Source organism: Anthonomus grandis, chromosome 18, assembly GCF_022605725.1.
Source record: "Anthonomus grandis grandis chromosome 18, icAntGran1.3, whole genome shotgun sequence".
NCBI classification, from domain to species: domain Eukaryota; kingdom Metazoa; phylum Arthropoda; class Insecta; order Coleoptera; family Curculionidae; genus Anthonomus; species Anthonomus grandis.
In genome coordinates this window covers 12,404,109-12,424,329 of record NC_065563.1, presented here as the reverse complement: position 1 = coordinate 12,424,329, position 20,221 = coordinate 12,404,109, and the positions used below count along the sequence as shown (strand labels likewise).

Here is a 20,221-nt window from a genome sequence, read left to right as displayed (position 1 = left end):
AATTTTCCAGATGACTCCCATAGAAGCCGAGATATCGACCACCAAAGATTGGGATTTTTCATTTTTCGGGTATACCCCCCCCGTATCGATTTTTTCACCAAAAATTGATTTTTGTCGAAATCGAACTAACTATACCAACGCCTTCTTTGGATCACCTACATTACGAAAACACCGGGTTATAACAGGATTCGAGCAGAACTAACTGAATGAGAGCACTTTGAAAATTCTGAAAAAGTCATTTTTCGACCTCGTTTTTGAGGCCAAAAATGGGCTCCAAAAATGCGATATCTCAGCTTCTATAAGAGCTACGACCTTGCGGATGGTCTCGTTGGATTCAGAATGACGAAACTAAGACAAAACCGTTGGAATTTTCCAGATATTCCCCATAGAAGCCGAGATATCGACCACCAAAGTTTGGGATTTTTCATTTTTCGCGGGTATACCCCCCCGTATCGATTTTTTCACCAAAAATTGATTTTTGTCGAAATCGAACTAACTATACCAACGCCTTCTTTGGATCACCTACATTACGAAAACACCGGGTTATAACAGGATTCGAGCAGAACTAACTGAATGAGAGCACTTTGAAAATTCTGAAAAAGTCATTTTTCGACCTCGTTTTTGAGGCCAAAAATGCGATATCTCAGCTTCTATAAGAGCTACGACCTTGCGGATGGTCTCGTTGGATTCAGAATGACGAAACTAAGACAAAACCGTTGGAATTTTCCAGATAACTCCCATAGAAGCCGAGATATCGACCACCAAAGATTGGGATTTTTCATTTTTCGGGTATACCCCCCCGTATCGATTTTTTCACCAAAAATTGATTTTTGTCGAAATCGAACTAACCATACCAACGCCTTCTTTGGATCACCTACATTACGAAAACACCGGGTTATAACGGGATCCGAGCAGAACTAAGGGAATGAGAGCACTTTGAAAATTGGGAAAAAGTCATTTTTCGACCTCGTTTTTGAGGCCAAAAATGGGCTCCAAAAATGCGATATCTCAGCTTCTATAAGAGCTACGACCTTGCGGATGGTCTCGTTGGATTCAGAATGACGAAACTAAGACAAAACCGTTGGAATTTTCCAGATATTCCCCATAGAAGCCGAGATATCGACCTCCAAAGTTTGGGTTTTTTCATTTTTCGGGTATACCCCCCCGTATCGATTTTTTCACCAAAAATTGATTTTTGTCGAAATCGAACTAACTATACCAACGCCTTCTTTGGATCACCTACATTACGAAAACACCGGGTTATAACGGGATCCGAGCAGAACTAACTGAATGAGAGCACTTTGAAAATTCTGAAAAAGTCATTTTTCGACCTCGTTTTTGAGGCCAAAAATGGGCTCCAAAAATGCGATATCTCAGCTACTAGAAGAGCTACGACCTTGCGGATGGTCTCGTTGGATTCAGAATGACGAAACTAAGACAAAACCGTTGGAATTTTCCAGATAGCTCCCATAGAAGCCGAGATATCGACCTCCAAAGTTTGGGTTTTTTCATTTTTTCGGGTATACCACTCTCACGAGATGTGTCACCAAAAATTGATTTTTGTCGAAATCGAACTAACTATACCAACGCCTTCTTTGGATCACCTACATTACGAAAACACCGGGTTATAACAGGATTCGAGCAGAACTAACTGAATGAGAGCACTTTGAAAATTCTGAAAAAGTCATTTTTCGACCTCGTTTTTGAGGCCAAAAATGCGATATCTCAGCTTCTATAAGAGCTACGACCTTGCGGATGGTCTCGTTGGATTCAGAATGACGAAACTAAGACAAAACCGTTGGAATTTTCCAGATGACTCCCATAGAAGCCGAGATATCGACCACCAAAGATTGGGATTTTTCATTTTTCGGGTATACCCCCCCGTATCGATTTTTTCACCAAAAATTGATTTTTGTCGAAATCGAACTAACTATACCAACGCCTTCTTTGGATCACCTACATTACGAAAACACCGGGTTATAACAGGATTCGAGCAGAACTAACTGAATGAGAGCACTTTGAAAATTCTGAAAAAGTCATTTTTCGACCTCGTTTTTGAGGCCAAAAATGGGCTCCAAAAATGCGATATCTCAGCTTCTATAAGAGCTACGACCTTGCGGATGGTCTCGTTGGATTCAGAATGACGAAACTAAGACAAAACCGTTGGAATTTTCCAGATAACTCCCATAGAAGCCGAGATATCGACCACCAAAGATTGGGATTTTTCATTTTTCGGGTATACCCCCCCGTATCGATTTTTTCACCAAAAATTGATTTTTGTCGAAATCGAACTAACCATACCAACGCCTTCTTTGGATCACCTACATTACGAAAACACCGGGTTATAACGGGATCCGAGCAGAACTAAGGGAATGAGAGCACTTTGAAAATTGGGAAAAAGTCATTTTTCGACCTCGTTTTTGAGGCCAAAAATGGGCTCCAAAAATGCGATATCTCAGCTTCTATAAGAGCTACGACCTTGCGGATGGTCTCGTTGGATTCAGAATGACGAAACTAAGACAAAACCGTTGGAATTTTCCAGATATTCCCCATAGAAGCCGAGATATCGACCTCCAAAGTTTGGGTTTTTTCATTTTTCGGGTATACCCCCCCGTATCGATTTTTTCACCAAAAATTGATTTTTGTCGAAATCGAACTAACTATACCAACGCCTTCTTTGGATCACCTACATTACGAAAACACCGGGTTATAACAGGATTCGAGCAGAACTAACTGAATGAGAGCACTTTGAAAATTCTGAAAAAGTCATTTTTCGACCTCGTTTTTGAGGCCAAAAATGGGCTCCAAAAATGCGATATCTCAGCTTCTATAAGAGCTACGACCTTGCGGATGGTCTCGTTGGATTCAGAATGACGAAACTAAGACAAAACCGTTGGAATTTTCCAGATATTCCCCATAGAAGCCGAGATATCGACCTCCAAAGTTTGGGTTTTTTCATTTTTCGGGTATACCCCCCCGTATCGATTTTTTCACCAAAAATTGATTTTTGTCGAAATCGAACTAACTATACCAACGCCTTCTTTGGATCACCTACATTACGAAAACACCGGGTTATAACGGGATCCGAGCAGAACTAACTGAATGAGAGCACTTTGAAAATTCTGAAAAAGTCATTTTTCGACCTCGTTTTTGAGGCCAAAAATGGGCTCCAAAAATGCGATATCTCAGCTTCTATAAGAGCTACGACCTTGCGGATGGTCTCGTTGGATTCAGAATGACGAAACTAAGACAAAACCGTTGGAATTTTCCAGATAACTCCCATAGAAGCCGAGATATCGACCACCAAAGATTGGGATTTTTCATTTTTCGGGTATACCCCCCCCGTATCGATTTTTTCACCAAAAATTGATTTTTGTCGAAATCGAACTAACTATACCAACGCCTTCTTTGGATCACCTACATTACGAAAACACCGGGTTATAACAGGATTCGAGCAGAACTAACTGAATGAGAGCACTTTGAAAATTCTGAAAAAGTCATTTTTCGACCTCGTTTTTGAGGCCAAAAATGGGCTCCAAAAATGCGATATCTCAGCTACTAGAAGAGCTACGACCTTGCGGATGGTCTCGTTGGATTCAGAATGACGAAACTAAGACAAAACCGTTGGAATTTTCCAGATATTCCCCATAGAAGCCGAGATATCGACCTCCAAAGTTTGGGTTTTTTCATTTTTCGGGTATACCCCCCCGTATCGATTTTTTCACCAAAAATTGATTTTTGTCGAAATCGAACTAACTATACCAACGCCTTCCTTGGATCACCCACATTACGAAAACACCGGGTTATAACAGGATTCGAGCAGAACTAAGGGAATGAGAGCACTTTGAAAATTGGGAAAAAGTCATTTTTCGACCTCGTTTTTGAGGCCAAAAATGGGCTCCAAAAATGCGATATCTCAGCTTCTATAAGAGCTACGACCTTGCGGATGGTCTCGTTGGATTCAGAATGACGAAACTAAGACAAAACCGTTGGAATTTTCTAGATATTCCCCATAGAAGCCGAGATATCGACCTCCAAAGTTTGGGTTTTTTCATTTTTCGGGTATACCCCCCTGTATCGATTTTTTCACCAAAAATTGATTTTTGTCGAAATCGAACTAACTATACCAACGCCTTCTTTGGATCACCTACATTACGAAAACACCGGGTTATAACGGGATCCGAGCAGAACTAAGGGAATGAGAGCACTTTGAAAATTGGGAAAAAGTCATTTTTCGACCTCGTTTTTGAGGCCAAAAATGGGCTCCAAAAATGCGATATCTCAGCTTCTATAAGAGCTACGACCTTGCGGATGGTCTCGTTGGATTCAGAATGACGAAACTAAGACAAAACCGTTGGAATTTTCTAGATATTCCCCATAGAAGCCGAGATATCGACCTCCAAAGTTTGGGTTTTTTCATTTTTCGGGTATACCCCCCTGTATCGATTTTTTCACCAAAAATTGATTTTTGTCGAAATCGAACTAACTATACCAACGCCTTCTTTGGATCACCTACATTACGAAAACACCGGGTTATAACGGGATCCGAGCAGAACTAAGGGAATGAGAGCACTTTGAAAATTGGGAAAAAGTCATTTTTCGACCTCGTTTTTGAGGCCAAAAATGGGCTCCAAAAATGCGATATCTCAGCTTCTATAAGAGCTACGACCTTGCGGATGGTCTCGTTGGATTCAGAATGACGAAACTAAGACAAAACCGTTGGAATTTTCTAGATATTCCCCATAGAAGCCGAGATATCGACCTCCAAAGTTTGGGTTTTTTCATTTTTCGGGTATACCCCCCCGTATCGATTTTTTCACCAAAAATTGATTTTTGTCGAAATCGAACTAACTATACCAACGCCTTCTTTGGATCACCTACATTACGAAAACACCGGGTTATAACAGGATTCGAGCAGAACTAACTGAATGAGAGCACTTTGAAAATTCTGAAAAAGTCATTTTTCGACCTCGTTTTTGAGGCCAAAAATGGGCTCCAAAAATGCGATATCTCAGCTTCTATAAGAGCTACGACCTTGCGGATGGTCTCGTTGGATTCAGAATGACGAAACTAAGACAAAACCGTTGGAATTTTCCAGATATTCCCCATAGAAGCCGAGATATCGACCTCCAAAGTTTGGGTTTTTTCATTTTTCGGGTATACCCCCCCGTATCGATTTTTTCAGCAAAAATTGATTTTTGTCGAAATCGAACTAACTATACCAACGCCTTCCTTGGATCACCCACATTACGAAAACACCGGGTTATAACAGGATTCGAGCAGAACTAAGGGAATGAGAGCACTTTGAAAATTGGGAAAAAGTCATTTTTCGACCTCGTTTTTGAGGCCAAAAATGGGCTCCAAAAATGCGATATCTCAGCTTCTATAAGAGCTACGACCTTGCGGATGGTCTCGTTGGATTCAGAATGACGAAACTAAGACAAAACCGTTGGAATTTTCCAGATATTCCCCATAGAAGCCGAGATATCGACCTCCAAAGTTTGGGTTTTTTCATTTTTCGGGTATACCCCCCCGTATCGATTTTTTCACCAAAAATTGATTTTTGTCGAAATCGAACTAACTATACCAACGCCTTCTTTGGATCACCTACATTACGAAAACACCGGGTTATAACGGGATCCGAGCAGAACTAAGGGAATGAGAGCACTTTGAAAGATTGGGAAAAAGTCATTTTTCGACCTCGTTTTTGAGGCCAAAAATGGGCTCCAAAAATGCGATATCTCAGCTTCTATAAGAGCTACGACCTTGCGGATGGTCTCGTTGGATTCAGAATGACGAAACTAAGACAAAACCGTTGGAATTTTCCAGATATTCCCCATAGAAGCCGAGATATCGACCTCCAAAGTTTGGGTTTTTTCATTTTTCGGGTATACCCCCCCGTATCGATTTTTTCACCAAAAATTGATTTTTGTCGAAATCGAACTAACTATACCAACGCCTTCTTTGGATCACCTACATTACGAAAACACCGGGTTATAACGGGATCCGAGCAGAACTAAGGGAATGAGAGCACTTTGAAAATTCTGAAAAAGTCATTTTTCGACCTCGTTTTTGAGGCCAAAAATGGGCTCCAAAAATGCGATATCTCAGCTTCTATAAGAGCTACGACCTTGCGGATGGTCTCGTTGGATTCAGAATGACGAAACTAAGACAAAACCGTTGGAATTTTCCAGATATTCCCCATAGAAGCCGAGATATCGACCTCCAAAGTTTGGGTTTTTTCATTTTTCGGGTATACCCCCCCGTATCGATTTTTTCACCAAAAATTGATTTTTGTCGAAATCGAACTAACTATACCAACGCCTTCTTTGGATCACCTACATTACGAAAACACCGGGTTATAACGGGATCCGAGCAGAACTAAGGGAATGAGAGCACTTTGAAAATTCTGAAAAAGTCATTTTTCGACCTCGTTTTTGAGGCCAAAAATGGGCTCCAAAAATGCGATATCTCAGCTTCTATAAGAGCTACGACCTTGCGGATGGTCTCGTTGGATTCAGAATGACGAAACTAAGACAAAACCGTTGGAATTTTCCAGATATTCCCCATAGAAGCCGAGATATCGACCTCCAAAGTTTGGGTTTTTTCATTTTTCGGGTATACCCCCCCGTATCGATTTTTTCACCAAAAATTGATTTTTGTCGAAATCGAACTAACTATACCAACGCCTTCTTTGGATCACCTACATTACGAAAACACCGGGTTATAACAGGATCCGAGCAGAACTAAGGGAATGAGAGCACTTTGAAAATTCTGAAAAAGTCATTTTTCGACCTCGTTTTTGAGGCCAAAAATGGGCTCCAAAAATGCGATATCTCAGCTTCTATAAGAGCTACGACCTTGCGGATGGTCTCGTTGGATTCAGAATGACGAAACTAAGACAAAACCGTTGGAATTTTCCAGATATTCCCCATAGAAGCCGAGATATCGACCTCCAAAGTTTGGGTTTTTTCATTTTTCGGGTATACCCCCCCGTATCGATTTTTTCACCAAAAATTGATTTTTGTCGAAATCGAACTAACTATACCAACGCCTTCTTTGGATCACCTACATTACGAAAACACCGGGTTATAACGGGATCCGAGCAGAACTAAGGGAATGAGAGCACTTTGAAAATTCTGAAAAAGTCATTTTTCGACCTCGTTTTTGAGGCCAAAAATGGGCTCCAAAAATGCGATATCTCAGCTTCTATAAGAGCTACGACCTTGCGGATGGTCTCGTTGGATTCAGAATGACGAAACTAAGACAAAACCGTTGGAATTTTCCAGATATTCCCCATAGAAGCCGAGATATCGACCTCCAAAGTTTGGGTTTTTTCATTTTTCGGGTATACCCCCCCGTATCGATTTTTTCACCAAAAATTGATTTTTGTCGAAATCGAACTAACTATACCAACGCCTTCTTTGGATCACCTACATTACGAAAACACCGGGTTATAACAGGATTCGAGCAGAACTAACTGAATGAGAGCACTTTGAAAATTCTGAAAAAGTCATTTTTCGACCTCGTTTTTGAGGCCAAAAATGGGCTCCAAAAATGCGATATCTCAGCTTCTATAAGAGCTACGACCTTGCGGATGGTCTCGTTGGATTCAGAATGACGAAACTAAGACAAAACCGTTGGAATTTTCCAGATATTCCCCATAGAAGCCGAGATATCGACCTCCAAAGTTTGGGTTTTTTCATTTTTCGGGTATACCCCCCCGTATCGATTTTTTCACCAAAAATTGATTTTTGTCGAAATCGAACTAACTATACCAACGCCTTCCTTGGATCACCCACATTACGAAAACACCGGGTTATAACAGGATTCGAGCAGAACTAAGGGAATGAGAGCACTTTGAAAATTGGGAAAAAGTCATTTTTCGACCTCGTTTTTGAGGCCAAAAATGGGCTCCAAAAATGCGATATCTCAGCTTCTATAAGAGCTACGACCTTGCGGATGGTCTCGTTGGATTCAGAATGACGAAACTAAGACAAAACCGTTGGAATTTTCCAGATATTCCCCATAGAAGCCGAGATATCGACCTCCAAAGTTTGGGTTTTTTCATTTTTCGGGTATACCCCCCCCGTATCGATTTTTTCACCAAAAATTGATTTTTGTCGAAATCGAACTAACTATACCAACGCCTTCTTTGGATCACCTACATTACGAAAACACCGGTTATAACGGGATCCGAGCAGAACTAAGGGGAATGAGAGCACTTTGAAAATTCTGAAAAAGTCATTTTTCGACCTCGTTTTTGAGGCCAAAAATGGGCTCCAAAAAATGCGATATCTCAGCTTCTATAAGAGCTACGACCTTGCGGATGGTCTCGTTGGATTCAGAATGACGAAACTAAGACAAAAACCGTTGGAATTTTTCCAGATATTCCCCATAGAAGCCGAGATATCGACCTCCAAAGTTTGGGGTTTTTTCATTTTTCGGGTATACCCCCCCCGTATCGATTTTTTCACCAAAAATTGATTTTTTGTCGAAATCGAACTAACTATAACCAACGCCTTCTTTGGATCACCTACATTACGAAAACACCGGGTTATAACAGGATCCGAGCAGAACTAAGGGAATGAGAGCACTTTGAAAATTGGGAAAAAGTCATTTTTCGACCTCGTTTTTGACGCCAAAAATGGGCTCCAAAAATGCGATATCTCAGCTTCTATAAGAGCTACGACCTTGCGGATGGTCTCGTTGGATTCAGAATGACGAAACTAAGACAAAACCGTTGGAATTTTCCAGATAACTCCCATAGAAGCCGAGATATCGAGCCACCAAAGATTGGGATTTTTCATTTTTCGGGGTATACCCCCCCGTATCGATTTTTTCACCAAAAATTGATTTTTGTCGAAATCGAACTAACTATACCAACGCCTTCTTTGGATCACCTACATTACGAAAACACCGGGTTATAACAGGATCCGAGCAGAACTAACTGAATGAGAGCACTTTGAATATTGGGAAAAAGTCATTTTTCGACCCTCGTTTTTGACGCCAAAAATGGGCTCCAAAAATGCGATATCTCAGCTTCTATAAGAGCTACGACCTTGCGGATGGTCTCGTTGGATTCAGAATGACGAAACTAAGACAAAACCGTTGGAATTTTCCAGATAACTCCCATAGAAGCCGAGATATCGACCACCAAAGATTGGGATTTTTCATTTTTCGGGTATACCCCCCCCGTATCGATTTTTTCACCAAAAATTGATTTTTGTCGAAATCGAACTAACTATACCAACGCCTTCTTTGGATCACCTACATTACGGAAAACACCGGGTTATAACAGGATCCGAGCAGAACTAAGGGAATGAGAGCACTTTGAAAATTGGGAAAAAGTCATTTTTCGACCTCGTTTTTGACGCCAAAAATGGGCTCCAAAAATGCGATATCTCAGCTTCTATAAGAGCTACGACCTTGCGGATGGTCTCGTTGGATTCAGAATGACGAAACTAAGACAAAACCGTTGGAATTTTCCAGATATTCCCCATAGAAGCCGAGATATCGACCACCAAAGTTTGGGATTTTTCATTTTTCGGGTATACCCCCCCGTATCGATTTTTTCACCAAAAATTGATTTTTGTCGAAATCGAACTAACTATACCAACGCCTTTCTTTGGATCACCTACATTACGAAAACACCGGGTTATAACGGGATCCGAGCAGAACTAAGGGAATGAGAGCACTTTGAAAATTGGGAAAAAGCTCATTTTTCGACCTCGTTTTTGAGGCCAAAAATGGGCTCCAAAAATGCGATATCTCAGCTTCTATAAGAGCTACGACCTTGCGGATGGTCTCGTTGGATTCAGAATGACGAAACTAAGACAAAACCGTTGGAATTTTCCAGATATTCCCCATAGAAGCCGAGATATCGACCTCCAAAGTTTGGGTTTTTTCATTTTTCGGGTATACCCCCCCCGTATCGATTTTTTCACCAAAAATTGATTTTTGTCGAAATCGAACTAACTATACCAACGCCTTCTTTGGATCACCTACATTACGAAAACACCGGGTTATAACGTGATCCGAGCAGAACTAAGGGAATGAGAGCACTTTGAAAATTGGGAAAAAGTCATTTTTCGACCTCGTTTTTGAGGCGCCAAAAATGGGCTCCAAAAATGCGATATCTCAGCTACTAGAAGAGCTACGACCTTGCGCGGTGGCCTCGTTGGATTCAGAAAGACGAAACTAAGACAAAACCGTTGGAATTGTCCAAATCGGACCAGTAGAAGCCGAGATATCGACCTCCAAAGTTTGGGTTTTTTCGTTTTTCGGGTATACCCCCCCGTATCGATTTTTTCAGCAAAAATTGATTTTTGTCGAAATCGAACTAACTATACCAACGCCTTCTTTGGACCACCTACATTACGAAAACACCCGGGTTATAACGGGATCCGAGCAGAACTAAGGGAATGAGAGCACTTTGAAAATTGGGAAAAAGTCATTTTTCGACCTCGTTTTTGAGGCCAAAAATGGGCTCCAAAAATGCGATATCTCAGCTTCTATAAGAGCTACGACCTTGCGGATGGTCTCGTTGGATTCAGAATGACGAAACTAAGACAAAACCGTTGGAATTTTTCCAGATATTCCCCATAGAAGCCGAGATATCGACCTCCAAAGTTTGGGTTTTTTCATTTTTCGGGTATACCCCCCCGTATCGATTTTTTCACCAAAAATTGATTTTTGTCGAAATCGAACTAACTATACCAACGCCACTCTCACGAGATGTGTCCGGGTTATAACAGGATTCGAGCAGAACTAACTGAATGAGAGCACTTTGAAAATTCTGAAAAAGTCATTTTTCGACCTCGTTTTTGAGGCCAAAAATGGGCTCCAAAAATGCGATATCTCAGCTTCTATAAGAGCTACGACCTTGCGGATGGTCTCGTTGGATTCAGAATGACGAAACTAAGACAAAACCGTTGGAATTTTCCAGATATTCCCCATAGAAGCCGAGATATCGACCTCCAAAGTTTGGGTTTTTTCATTTTTCGGGTATACCCCCCCGTATCGATTTTTTCACCAAAAATTGATTTTTGTCGAAATCGAACTAACTATACCAACGCCTTCTTTGGATCACCTACATTACGAAAACACCGGGTTATAACGGGATCCGAGCAGAACTAAGGGAATGAGAGCACTTTGAAAATTGGGAAAAAGTCATTTTTCGACCTCGTTTTTGAGGCCAAAAATGGGCTCCAAAAATGCGATATCTCAGCTTCTATAAGAGCTACGACCTTGCGGATGGTCTCGTTGGATTCAGAATGACGAAACTAAGACAAAACCGTTGGAATTTTCCAGATATTCCCCATAGAAGCTGAGATATCGACCTCCAAAGTTTGGGTTTTTTCATTTTTCGGGTATACCCCCCCGTATCGATTTTTTCAGCAAAAATTGATTTTTGTCGAAATCGAACTAACTATACCAACGCCTTCCTTGGATCACCCACATTACGAAAACACCGGGTTATAACAGGATTCGAGCAGAACTAAGGGAATGAGAGCACTTTGAAAATTGGGAAAAAGTCATTTTTCGACCTCGTTTTTGAGGCCAAAAATGGGCTCCAAAAATGCGATATCTCAGCTTCTATAAGAGCTACGACCTTGCGGATGGTCTCGTTGGATTCAGAAAGACGAAACTAAGACAAAACCGTTGGAATTGTCCAAATCGGACCAGTAGAAGCCGAGATATCGACCTCCAAAGTTTGGGTTTTTTCGTTTTTCGGGTATACCCCCCCGTATCGATTTTTTCAGCAAAAATTGATTTTTGTCGAAATCGAACTAACTATACCAACGCCTTCTTTGGACCACCTACATTACGAAAACACCGGGTTATAACGGGATCCGAGCAGAACTAAGGGAATGAGAGCACTTTGAAAATTGGGAAAAAGTCATTTTTCGACCTCGTTTTTGAGGCCAAAAATGGGCTCCAAAAATGCGATATCTCAGCTTCTATAAGAGCTACGACCTTGCGGATGGTCTCGTTGGATTCAGAATGACGAAACTAAGACAAAACCGTTGGAATTTTCCAGATATTCCCCATAGAAGCCGAGATATCGACCTCCAAAGTTTGGGTTTTTTCATTTTTCGGGTATACCCCCCCGTATCGATTTTTTCACCAAAAATTGATTTTTGTCGAAATCGAACTAACTATACCAACGCCTTCTTTGGATCACCTACATTACGAAAACACCGGGTTATAACAGGATTCGAGCAGAACTAACTGAATGAGAGCACTTTGAAAATTCTGAAAAAGTCATTTTTCGACCTCGTTTTTGAGGCCAAAAATGGGCTCCAAAAATGCGATATCTCAGCTTCTATAAGAGCTACGACCTTGCGGATGGTCTCGTTGGATTCAGAATGACGAAACTAAGACAAAACCGTTGGAATTTTCCAGATATTCCCCATAGAAGCCGAGATATCGACCTCCAAAGTTTGGGTTTTTTCATTTTTCGGGTATACCCCCCCGTATCGATTTTTTCACCAAAAATTGATTTTTGTCGAAATCGAACTAACTATACCAACGCCTTCTTTGGATCACCTACATTACGAAAACACCGGGTTATAACGGGATCCGAGCAGAACTAACTGAATGAGAGCACTTTGAAAATTGGGAAAAAGTCATTTTTCGACCTCGTTTTTGAGGCCAAAAATGGGCTCCAAAAATGCGATATCTCAGCTTCTATAAGAGCTACGACCTTGCGGATGGTCTCGTTGGATTCAGAATGACGAAACTAAGACAAAACCGTTGGAATTTTCCAGATATTCCCCATAGAAGCCGAGATATCGACCTCCAAAGTTTGGGTTTTTTCATTTTTCGGGTATACCCCCCCGTATCGATTTTTTCACCAAAAATTGATTTTTGTCGAAATCGAACTAACTATACCAACGCCTTCTTTGGATCACCTACATTACGAAAACACCGGGTTATAACGGGATCCGAGCAGAACTAAGGGAATGAGAGCACTTTGAAAATTGGGAAAAAGTCATTTTTCGACCTCGTTTTTGAGGCCAAAAATGGGCTCCAAAAATGCGATATCTCAGCTTCTATAAGAGCTACGACCTTGCGGATGGTCTCGTTGGATTCAGAATGACGAAACTAAGACAAAACCGTTGGAATTTTCCAGATATTCCCCATAGAAGCTGAGATATCGACCTCCAAAGTTTGGGTTTTTTCATTTTTCGGGTATACCCCCCCGTATCGATTTTTTCAGCAAAAATTGATTTTTGTCGAAATCGAACTAACTATACCAACGCCTTCCTTGGATCACCCACATTACGAAAACACCGGGTTATAACAGGATTCGAGCAGAACTAAGGGAATGAGAGCACTTTGAAAATTGGGAAAAAGTCATTTTTCGACCTCGTTTTTGAGGCCAAAAATGGGCTCCAAAAATGCGATATCTCAGCTTCTATAAGAGCTACGACCTTGCGGATGGTCTCGTTGGATTCAGAATGACGAAACTAAGACAAAACCGTTGGAATTTTCCAGATATTCCCCATAGAAGCTGAGATATCGACCTCCAAAGTTTGGGTTTTTTCATTTTTCGGGTATACCCCCCCGTATCGATTTTTTCAGCAAAAATTGATTTTTGTCGAAATCGAACTAACTATACCAACGCCTTCCTTGGATCACCCACATTACGAAAACACCGGGTTATAACAGGATTCGAGCAGAACTAAGGGAATGAGAGCACTTTGAAAATTGGGAAAAAGTCATTTTTCGACCTCGTTTTTGAGGCCAAAAATGGGCTCCAAAAATGCGATATCTCAGCTTCTATAAGAGCTACGACCTTGCGGATGGTCTCGTTGGATTCAGAATGACGAAACTAAGACAAAACCGTTGGAATTGTCCAAATCGGACCAGTAGAAGCCGAGATATCGACCTCCAAAGTTTGGGTTTTTTCGTTTTTCGGGTATACCCCCCCGTATCGATTTTTTCAGCAAAAATTGATTTTTGTCGAAATCGAACTAACTATACCAACGCCTTCTTTGGACCACCTACATTACGAAAACACCGGGTTATAACGGGATCCGAGCAGAACTAAGGGAATGAGAGCACTTTGAAAATTGGGAAAAAGTCATTTTTCGACCTCGTTTTTGAGGCCAAAAATGGGCTCCAAAAATGCGATATCTCAGCTTCTATAAGAGCTACGACCTTGCGGATGGTCTCGTTGGATTCAGAATGACGAAACTAAGACAAAACCGTTGGAATTTTCTAGATATTCCCCATAGAAGCCGAGATATCGACCACCAAAGTTTGGGATTTTTCATTTTTCGGGTATACCCCCCCGTATCGATTTTTTCAGCAAAAATTGATTTTTGTCGAAATCGAACTAACTATACCAACGCCTTCTTTGGACCACCTACATTACGAAAACACCGGGTTATAACGGGATCCGAGCAGAACTAAGGGAATGAGAACACTTTGAAAATTGGGAAAAAGTCATTTTTCGACCTCGTTTTTGAGGCCAAAAATGGGCTCCAAAAATGCGATATCTCAGCTTCTATAAGAGCTACGACCTTGCGGATGGTCTCGTTGGATTCGGAAAGACGAAAGTAAGACAAAACCGTTGGAATTTTCCAGATAGTCCCAATAGAAGCCGAGATATCGACCTCCAAAGAATCCTTCTTACGAAGTATGTCCTACGACCATTTCGGGTTTTTTGAGATATATATTTTACATTCTTTAAAAAACGATGCCAATAAAAGCGCATCATCATTTATTTTTTAAAAAATTCTATTATTATTGCTTAGAAAAATTTGTTTATATTGTTAACACTACCGACAAAAATACTGATCTGACATTTAAATAGTTGCATTTGGTTTACCGGTTTTTTTTTTCAAATATCGTTAATAAAAGTATTTCGCATTAGAGCTGATTTATTTAATGCTTGAATCTAACTTTATTTTATTTATTTGCGTAATACCGAATTTGGTCTCTTCTTTTATTATAGTAAAATAAATAAATAACAATAATAATAACCTCAAAAAGGTCTATTTCTATTAGCTAATAAGCCACGCCACTGTCTTTTACTAGCACGATGTGCTCGAGAGAATCTTTACGTCGGCAGGAAGGCACAGAACGGCCGGAAGGAGAACATCACGAAAGTTAAATAGGATATAAAGGTCGTTTATTATTATTATTATTATTTATAGACATCAGAGACAACAAATAATATTTTACTCGGTATTTTCATATCGCAGTTATTTGCATTTTTCCTAAAATTGGCTCGAGTGGAGATGGCCGCTTTCGGCAATTAGACGACTCATACGATAACAAAGCACAATATTCGCGGCGCTGCCAATATCGTATTTAACGATAAAAACTGTTGAATTGTGACTATTTGTCTTTTCCCTTAATTAATTAAGTTGCTTACCTTGCAAAATGTAGGGAAAAGCCTTCGGCAACAGGTCGTCGATGAGATCGCCCCTCACGGCCAGCAAATACTTGAGGCCCAACAAGCCGCCGTGTCTCGCCTCCCACTCCTGGTGGCGCAGCAGTTGCGCCAACACGTCGAACACGCGGGCGCAGCCGTGGGGCGTCATCAGTTTCAGGACCGCGCAGAGGGTTTGGGCGCACGTTTCACGCACCGGCGCCACCACCGTGTCCGACACGTAGTCCCCGAAACGGTCCAGGGCCAACACGCACAGGAGCCTTATGGACATGTCCTCTAGCCAGATCTGATGGTAGAAATCCATCTGCAAACCGAGCGTAGAAATAGATTGGATAAGATAAAAATAATATGTAAATACTATGCATATTCAAGTGTAATATATTCAAAATGTGTACAATAGTTATTATACTCGGCCTCATCTCATAAATAAACAACACGTAGTTATCTCGGCCTCTGGCTTAACACACAGATTTTAAAGCATATTCGACAAAACACCCTCTCTACGACTCGTCCCCGTTCAACCTAGTTTTCATTTCTGTGCGAAGCACGCAGGTTGTGTTCGTGATTCTTTTCATTTTTTTTAGCGAAATCGGGGTTTTGTGTATGAAGGTTGTATTCTATCATGTCGTCTAAAAGAAAACGAGAAGAAGGTGATGAGGTGTTAGGATTACTGAAAAAGCTGGGAGAAAGGATGGATAAAGTGGAAAAGAATCAACGCCAACAGCGTAAATCAAAACGCAGTCGCCGCCATTTTTCCCCGTCGTCCGCTTCATCATCCTCGAGATCGATCGATCGTTCTCAGCATACGTTAAAATACAAATAAGCCCAGCCAATCAGAGAAATTGAGAGTGGAGCAGCACTGCTGATCCTTTCGTGAAAGTTCGTACGTCAAATTTCGTTGCCGATTAGCTACGGAAATTGAAAATCAAGGCATTGGTTTTGTTTAACTTAACCTATATTGCAGATTTTATTTGCTTTGCTTGCTTCCTAATAATTGATTTAATTATCAACAATTATACCAACTTTGCGACTATTTGAGTGAAAATTCATAGTGTATAGTGTTGAGTGTTTACTCCATTATCTATACAATCCATATCTGTGCTGGTTTTGGGCTCAAAAACAATCAATTTAGTGTTTGAGTTTCATTACCATTCAATAAACTTGCCAGTGTTTCTTAGTGCATAATTTCCTTCCACTTAAACCAATATTTGCACTTATCTGTTGCTGTCTGTTAGACAATTATGGCATCACAAGGTAAGATACATATAACTTTTTTAGTTCTAATTTAAATAATTATTTATTTTGCAGTCAACAAAATGCAATCTGTGAAGTTTGTGATAAGGAATTTTCAAGCACATCTACCAGAAACAGGCATTGGAAAAATTTTCACCCTGAATTTGTTGGGAAGGAACAAATAAAACACATTATATGTTCAATGTGTACTAATGATATCCAGACATTTTCATATTTTAACTGTTTAAACAAACATTTGCTTGATATTCACCATATAACTGTCAAAGAGTCAATTTTAAATTTTAGGAATTTTGAAGAATTCACATCTTGGAGGGCACAAGATAATAGGGAAGTAGATTATGCTTGTCAGACCCGAAACAAGTTTAAGAATGGGGAAGAACACATATTTTACAATTGCAACAGGAGTGATATCAGAGGTTGTACAAAGTCTTAGTTATCATTATCAAACATACATAAGTATGTTTTGTTGTGTTTACTTTTAGGATTTAATAGCGCGTGCAAAGTGAGAAGTCTGGGGGAAGCATTCGCATTCAAGGAACATGTCAACAAGACCAAACTCAAATAGCTATCAGCATAAAATTGTAATAGAATCCCATAACAAAGCCGAAAAAATGAATGGTAAGATAGAATTTTTAGAATTTAAAGTAGAAAGTATTTCGGTAAGTGGTAAGTTCTATGTTGTGTCTTGTCATGAACAATTTTTCTATCGGAAGTATTGAATTGTCTCTTATTGAGCTGTGTTCCTGTATTGAAGCCTTTAATGTTTTAAATATTTAATTTATTGGATACTTATTTGGTTTTCCGAAATAACTATTTATTTTTTGCTATGAGCAGTAAATATGACAACTGATAAGCTACTTAAATGGGATTTTCCAGTTAGGTATCAGGTTTACCTCATAGTAGGTTATACCTGTTAATACCTAGTTTAATATTAATTCCTCATAGTAGGAAAAATTAATATTAATTGAATACCTCATAGTAAGTGAACTGACAAATATCTCATAGTAGATTCTAGATAAATGGGTATATACATACCTGTTTATTAACATCAATATAGGGTTAATACTCTTGCTCTTATTTGAGCACAGTGAAAAGAAGAAATGATGTTAGGCTGTGGCTAGCTAATATCAGGATGCTTATTATGCTTCATAGTAAGCTTAATAGTATGCTTGTTATTTGACTGATACTTGGGTTAATTTTAAAATGTTGTAAAATTAATGGGTTACTTTGAAAAATATTTATTAAATATTTTGTTTTTCTTTAAAAAAAAAAAAAATTGCCTATATAGGTTATCATCAGGAACGGGGCCACTTTAATAAGTTATTATTGTTTTAAGATACATAATGATTTATAGGGAAAACTGTGTTGTTTTTCTTTAGATCAGGCAGGAGGAGATCAAGAGGATATGCCAGTGTTGAGGGAGGAGGTTAGAACGATACTGGTCAAAGATGGTGCAAGGAAAAAGGAGTTTTCTGCTCCAATCCATAATGACATAGCGAGTCATTGGTCTAATATTCTGACTAATGGATGGGACACAAACAATAAACTGGATATAATGGGAAAATATCTGCCCCCCGAAAATTGTAGAGATTTGGAGTCACCTAAGATAAACCCGGAGGTGAAGGCCGCTATATCTGAGCCGGTCCTTAAGAGAGATGAAAGGCTTGTTCAGTTCCAACAGCAAGCTGGAGCTGCTTTGGTTTTGGTTGGTTCAGTATTATCCAACATGGTGAAAGAAGAGGGGGGGGGGGGGGCAATAAAGAATACATGGCAAGTTTAAGCGATGTAGGCCGAATTTTAGCGGACCTACATTATACAAGGTGTCCAAGAATGGATTTCCCTTTTAAAATTGAACAAGTTGGCAACCGTGTAATAAAGCGGAGCCGCGTTAGCGGCGTTCGATAGTGGATCGATGCGGATTATTTAGTCAAAATGGAGCGTTGGTCAGCTGTGCATCGCGCGTTCATTATTGAGGCATACTTCAAAAGTAATGATTCTTACATAGTTGCAAGACGAAGATTTTGTGCTCACTTCAATATTAGGCGTGTGGAAGACGCTCCGAGCAAAAATTTGGTGAAATCCTGAGTGCGAAGGTTTAGAGAAACATCGTCAGCTGTAAATGCAAAACCCCGTGGTCGTCCAAGGACTGCAACTGCTCCTGAGAATGTTGAGGCCGTGCGTGCTGCGATTATTCGAAACCCTAGTGGATCAGTTCGTAAAACATCACAAGCTTTGCAAATGCACAAATCATCTCTACACACAATTCTAAAGAGAGATTTGAAGTTTCATCCCTACAAAATTCAAATAGTGCAAGAATTAAACCCAAATGACTTTATAAACCGGCGTTCTTTCGCTGAAACCATGATAGATCATTTTTTTGTAAACGATCGAGTTAACAATATCCTGTTCAGTGACGAAGCGCACTTTCACCTTTCAGGCGCAGTCAATAAGCAAAACTGTCGCTATTGGGCACCAGACAATCCAAGGCGAAAACCCGAAAAGCCCCTACATAACCCAAAGGTAACTGTGTGGTGTGCTATGTCGTCCTCGGGAATTATCGGTCCGTATTTTTTTGAAAACGGACGCGGCGCAGCCCTTACTGTTAATAGTGCTCGTTATTGTGCGATGCTTCGGGATTATTTGACACCTCAGCTACAAGATTTTGATGGCTTCAATCAGGATACCTGGTTTCAACAGGACGGGGCTACCGCACACACAGCCCGAGCGTCTATGGAAGTCGTTAGAGGATTATTTCCGGAAAAGGTGATTTCCCGTTTTGGAGATCTAAACTGGCCGGCTAGGTCTCCCGACCTCACCCCACTGGACTTTTTTTTGTGGGGATTCCTCAAAAGTAAAGTTTACGTTGATAGATCGCCAACTTGTAAGAGTTAAAACAAAAAATACGGGAAGAAATTAATGGAATACCACCCGAGATGTGTTTAGCAGTTTTCGACCACATGAAGGCGGCACTACAAGAGTGTTTTGACCGAAATGGAAGGCACCTCGACAATATAATTTTTAAAACATGAAATCCGCATATATTTTGTGTAGTCCTACCTTAATAAATTCTTTTTAAAACTGAAAAAAAAAATTTGGTTAGCCTTCAAAAAGGGAAATCCATTCCTGGACACCCTGTACTTATTCCATTTCAAGGAGGGACCTTATTAAATTAACTTTAAATAAGGATTTAAATGAGGTTCTTACAGCAAGTCTTATCCAAGAAGGGCTGTTATTTGGTTCTGACTTAGAGCAGCCAAAGAATTGAAGAAGTCGGGACAGCAACTGAGACCTCTTAAGAAGTTAACTCAAAAAGCTGGAACAAGGCCTGTGGGTTCTAAGGCTTCGACCTCAGCCTCAACCCAGCAGGAAAACTTTTACCGTCCAGCCCCGAGTTACAGAGCCAGGAGGGCGACTGGACAGAGAGTTCAATTGAAGGCTCAGACATCAACAGCAATGAACAGTCGATACTACAGAGTTTCCAGCCAAGGCAAGAGACTGCAAGGATCTCGTCCACTGGACAAGAGGAGGTAACTCATCAGGTGTGTACGCTTCCTTGTG

At 40.4% G+C, this 20,221-nt stretch overlaps 1 protein-coding gene across 10 annotated transcripts in view; it reads right to left on the bottom strand.

Moving 5' to 3' along the window:
* The window catches only part of LOC126746762 (TATA-binding protein-associated factor 172), a 138,169-nt gene that overhangs the window by 99,351 nt on the left and 18,597 nt on the right, over nt 1-20,221 (bottom strand). For all 10 annotated transcript variants that reach the window (XM_050455102.1, XM_050455106.1, XM_050455109.1 and 7 more), the window contains exon 8: nt 15,392-15,713. In XM_050455102.1, the coding sequence (XP_050311059.1) occupies nt 15,392-15,713 (322 nt within the window). The remainder of the gene's footprint in view (nt 1-15,391; nt 15,714-20,221) is intronic.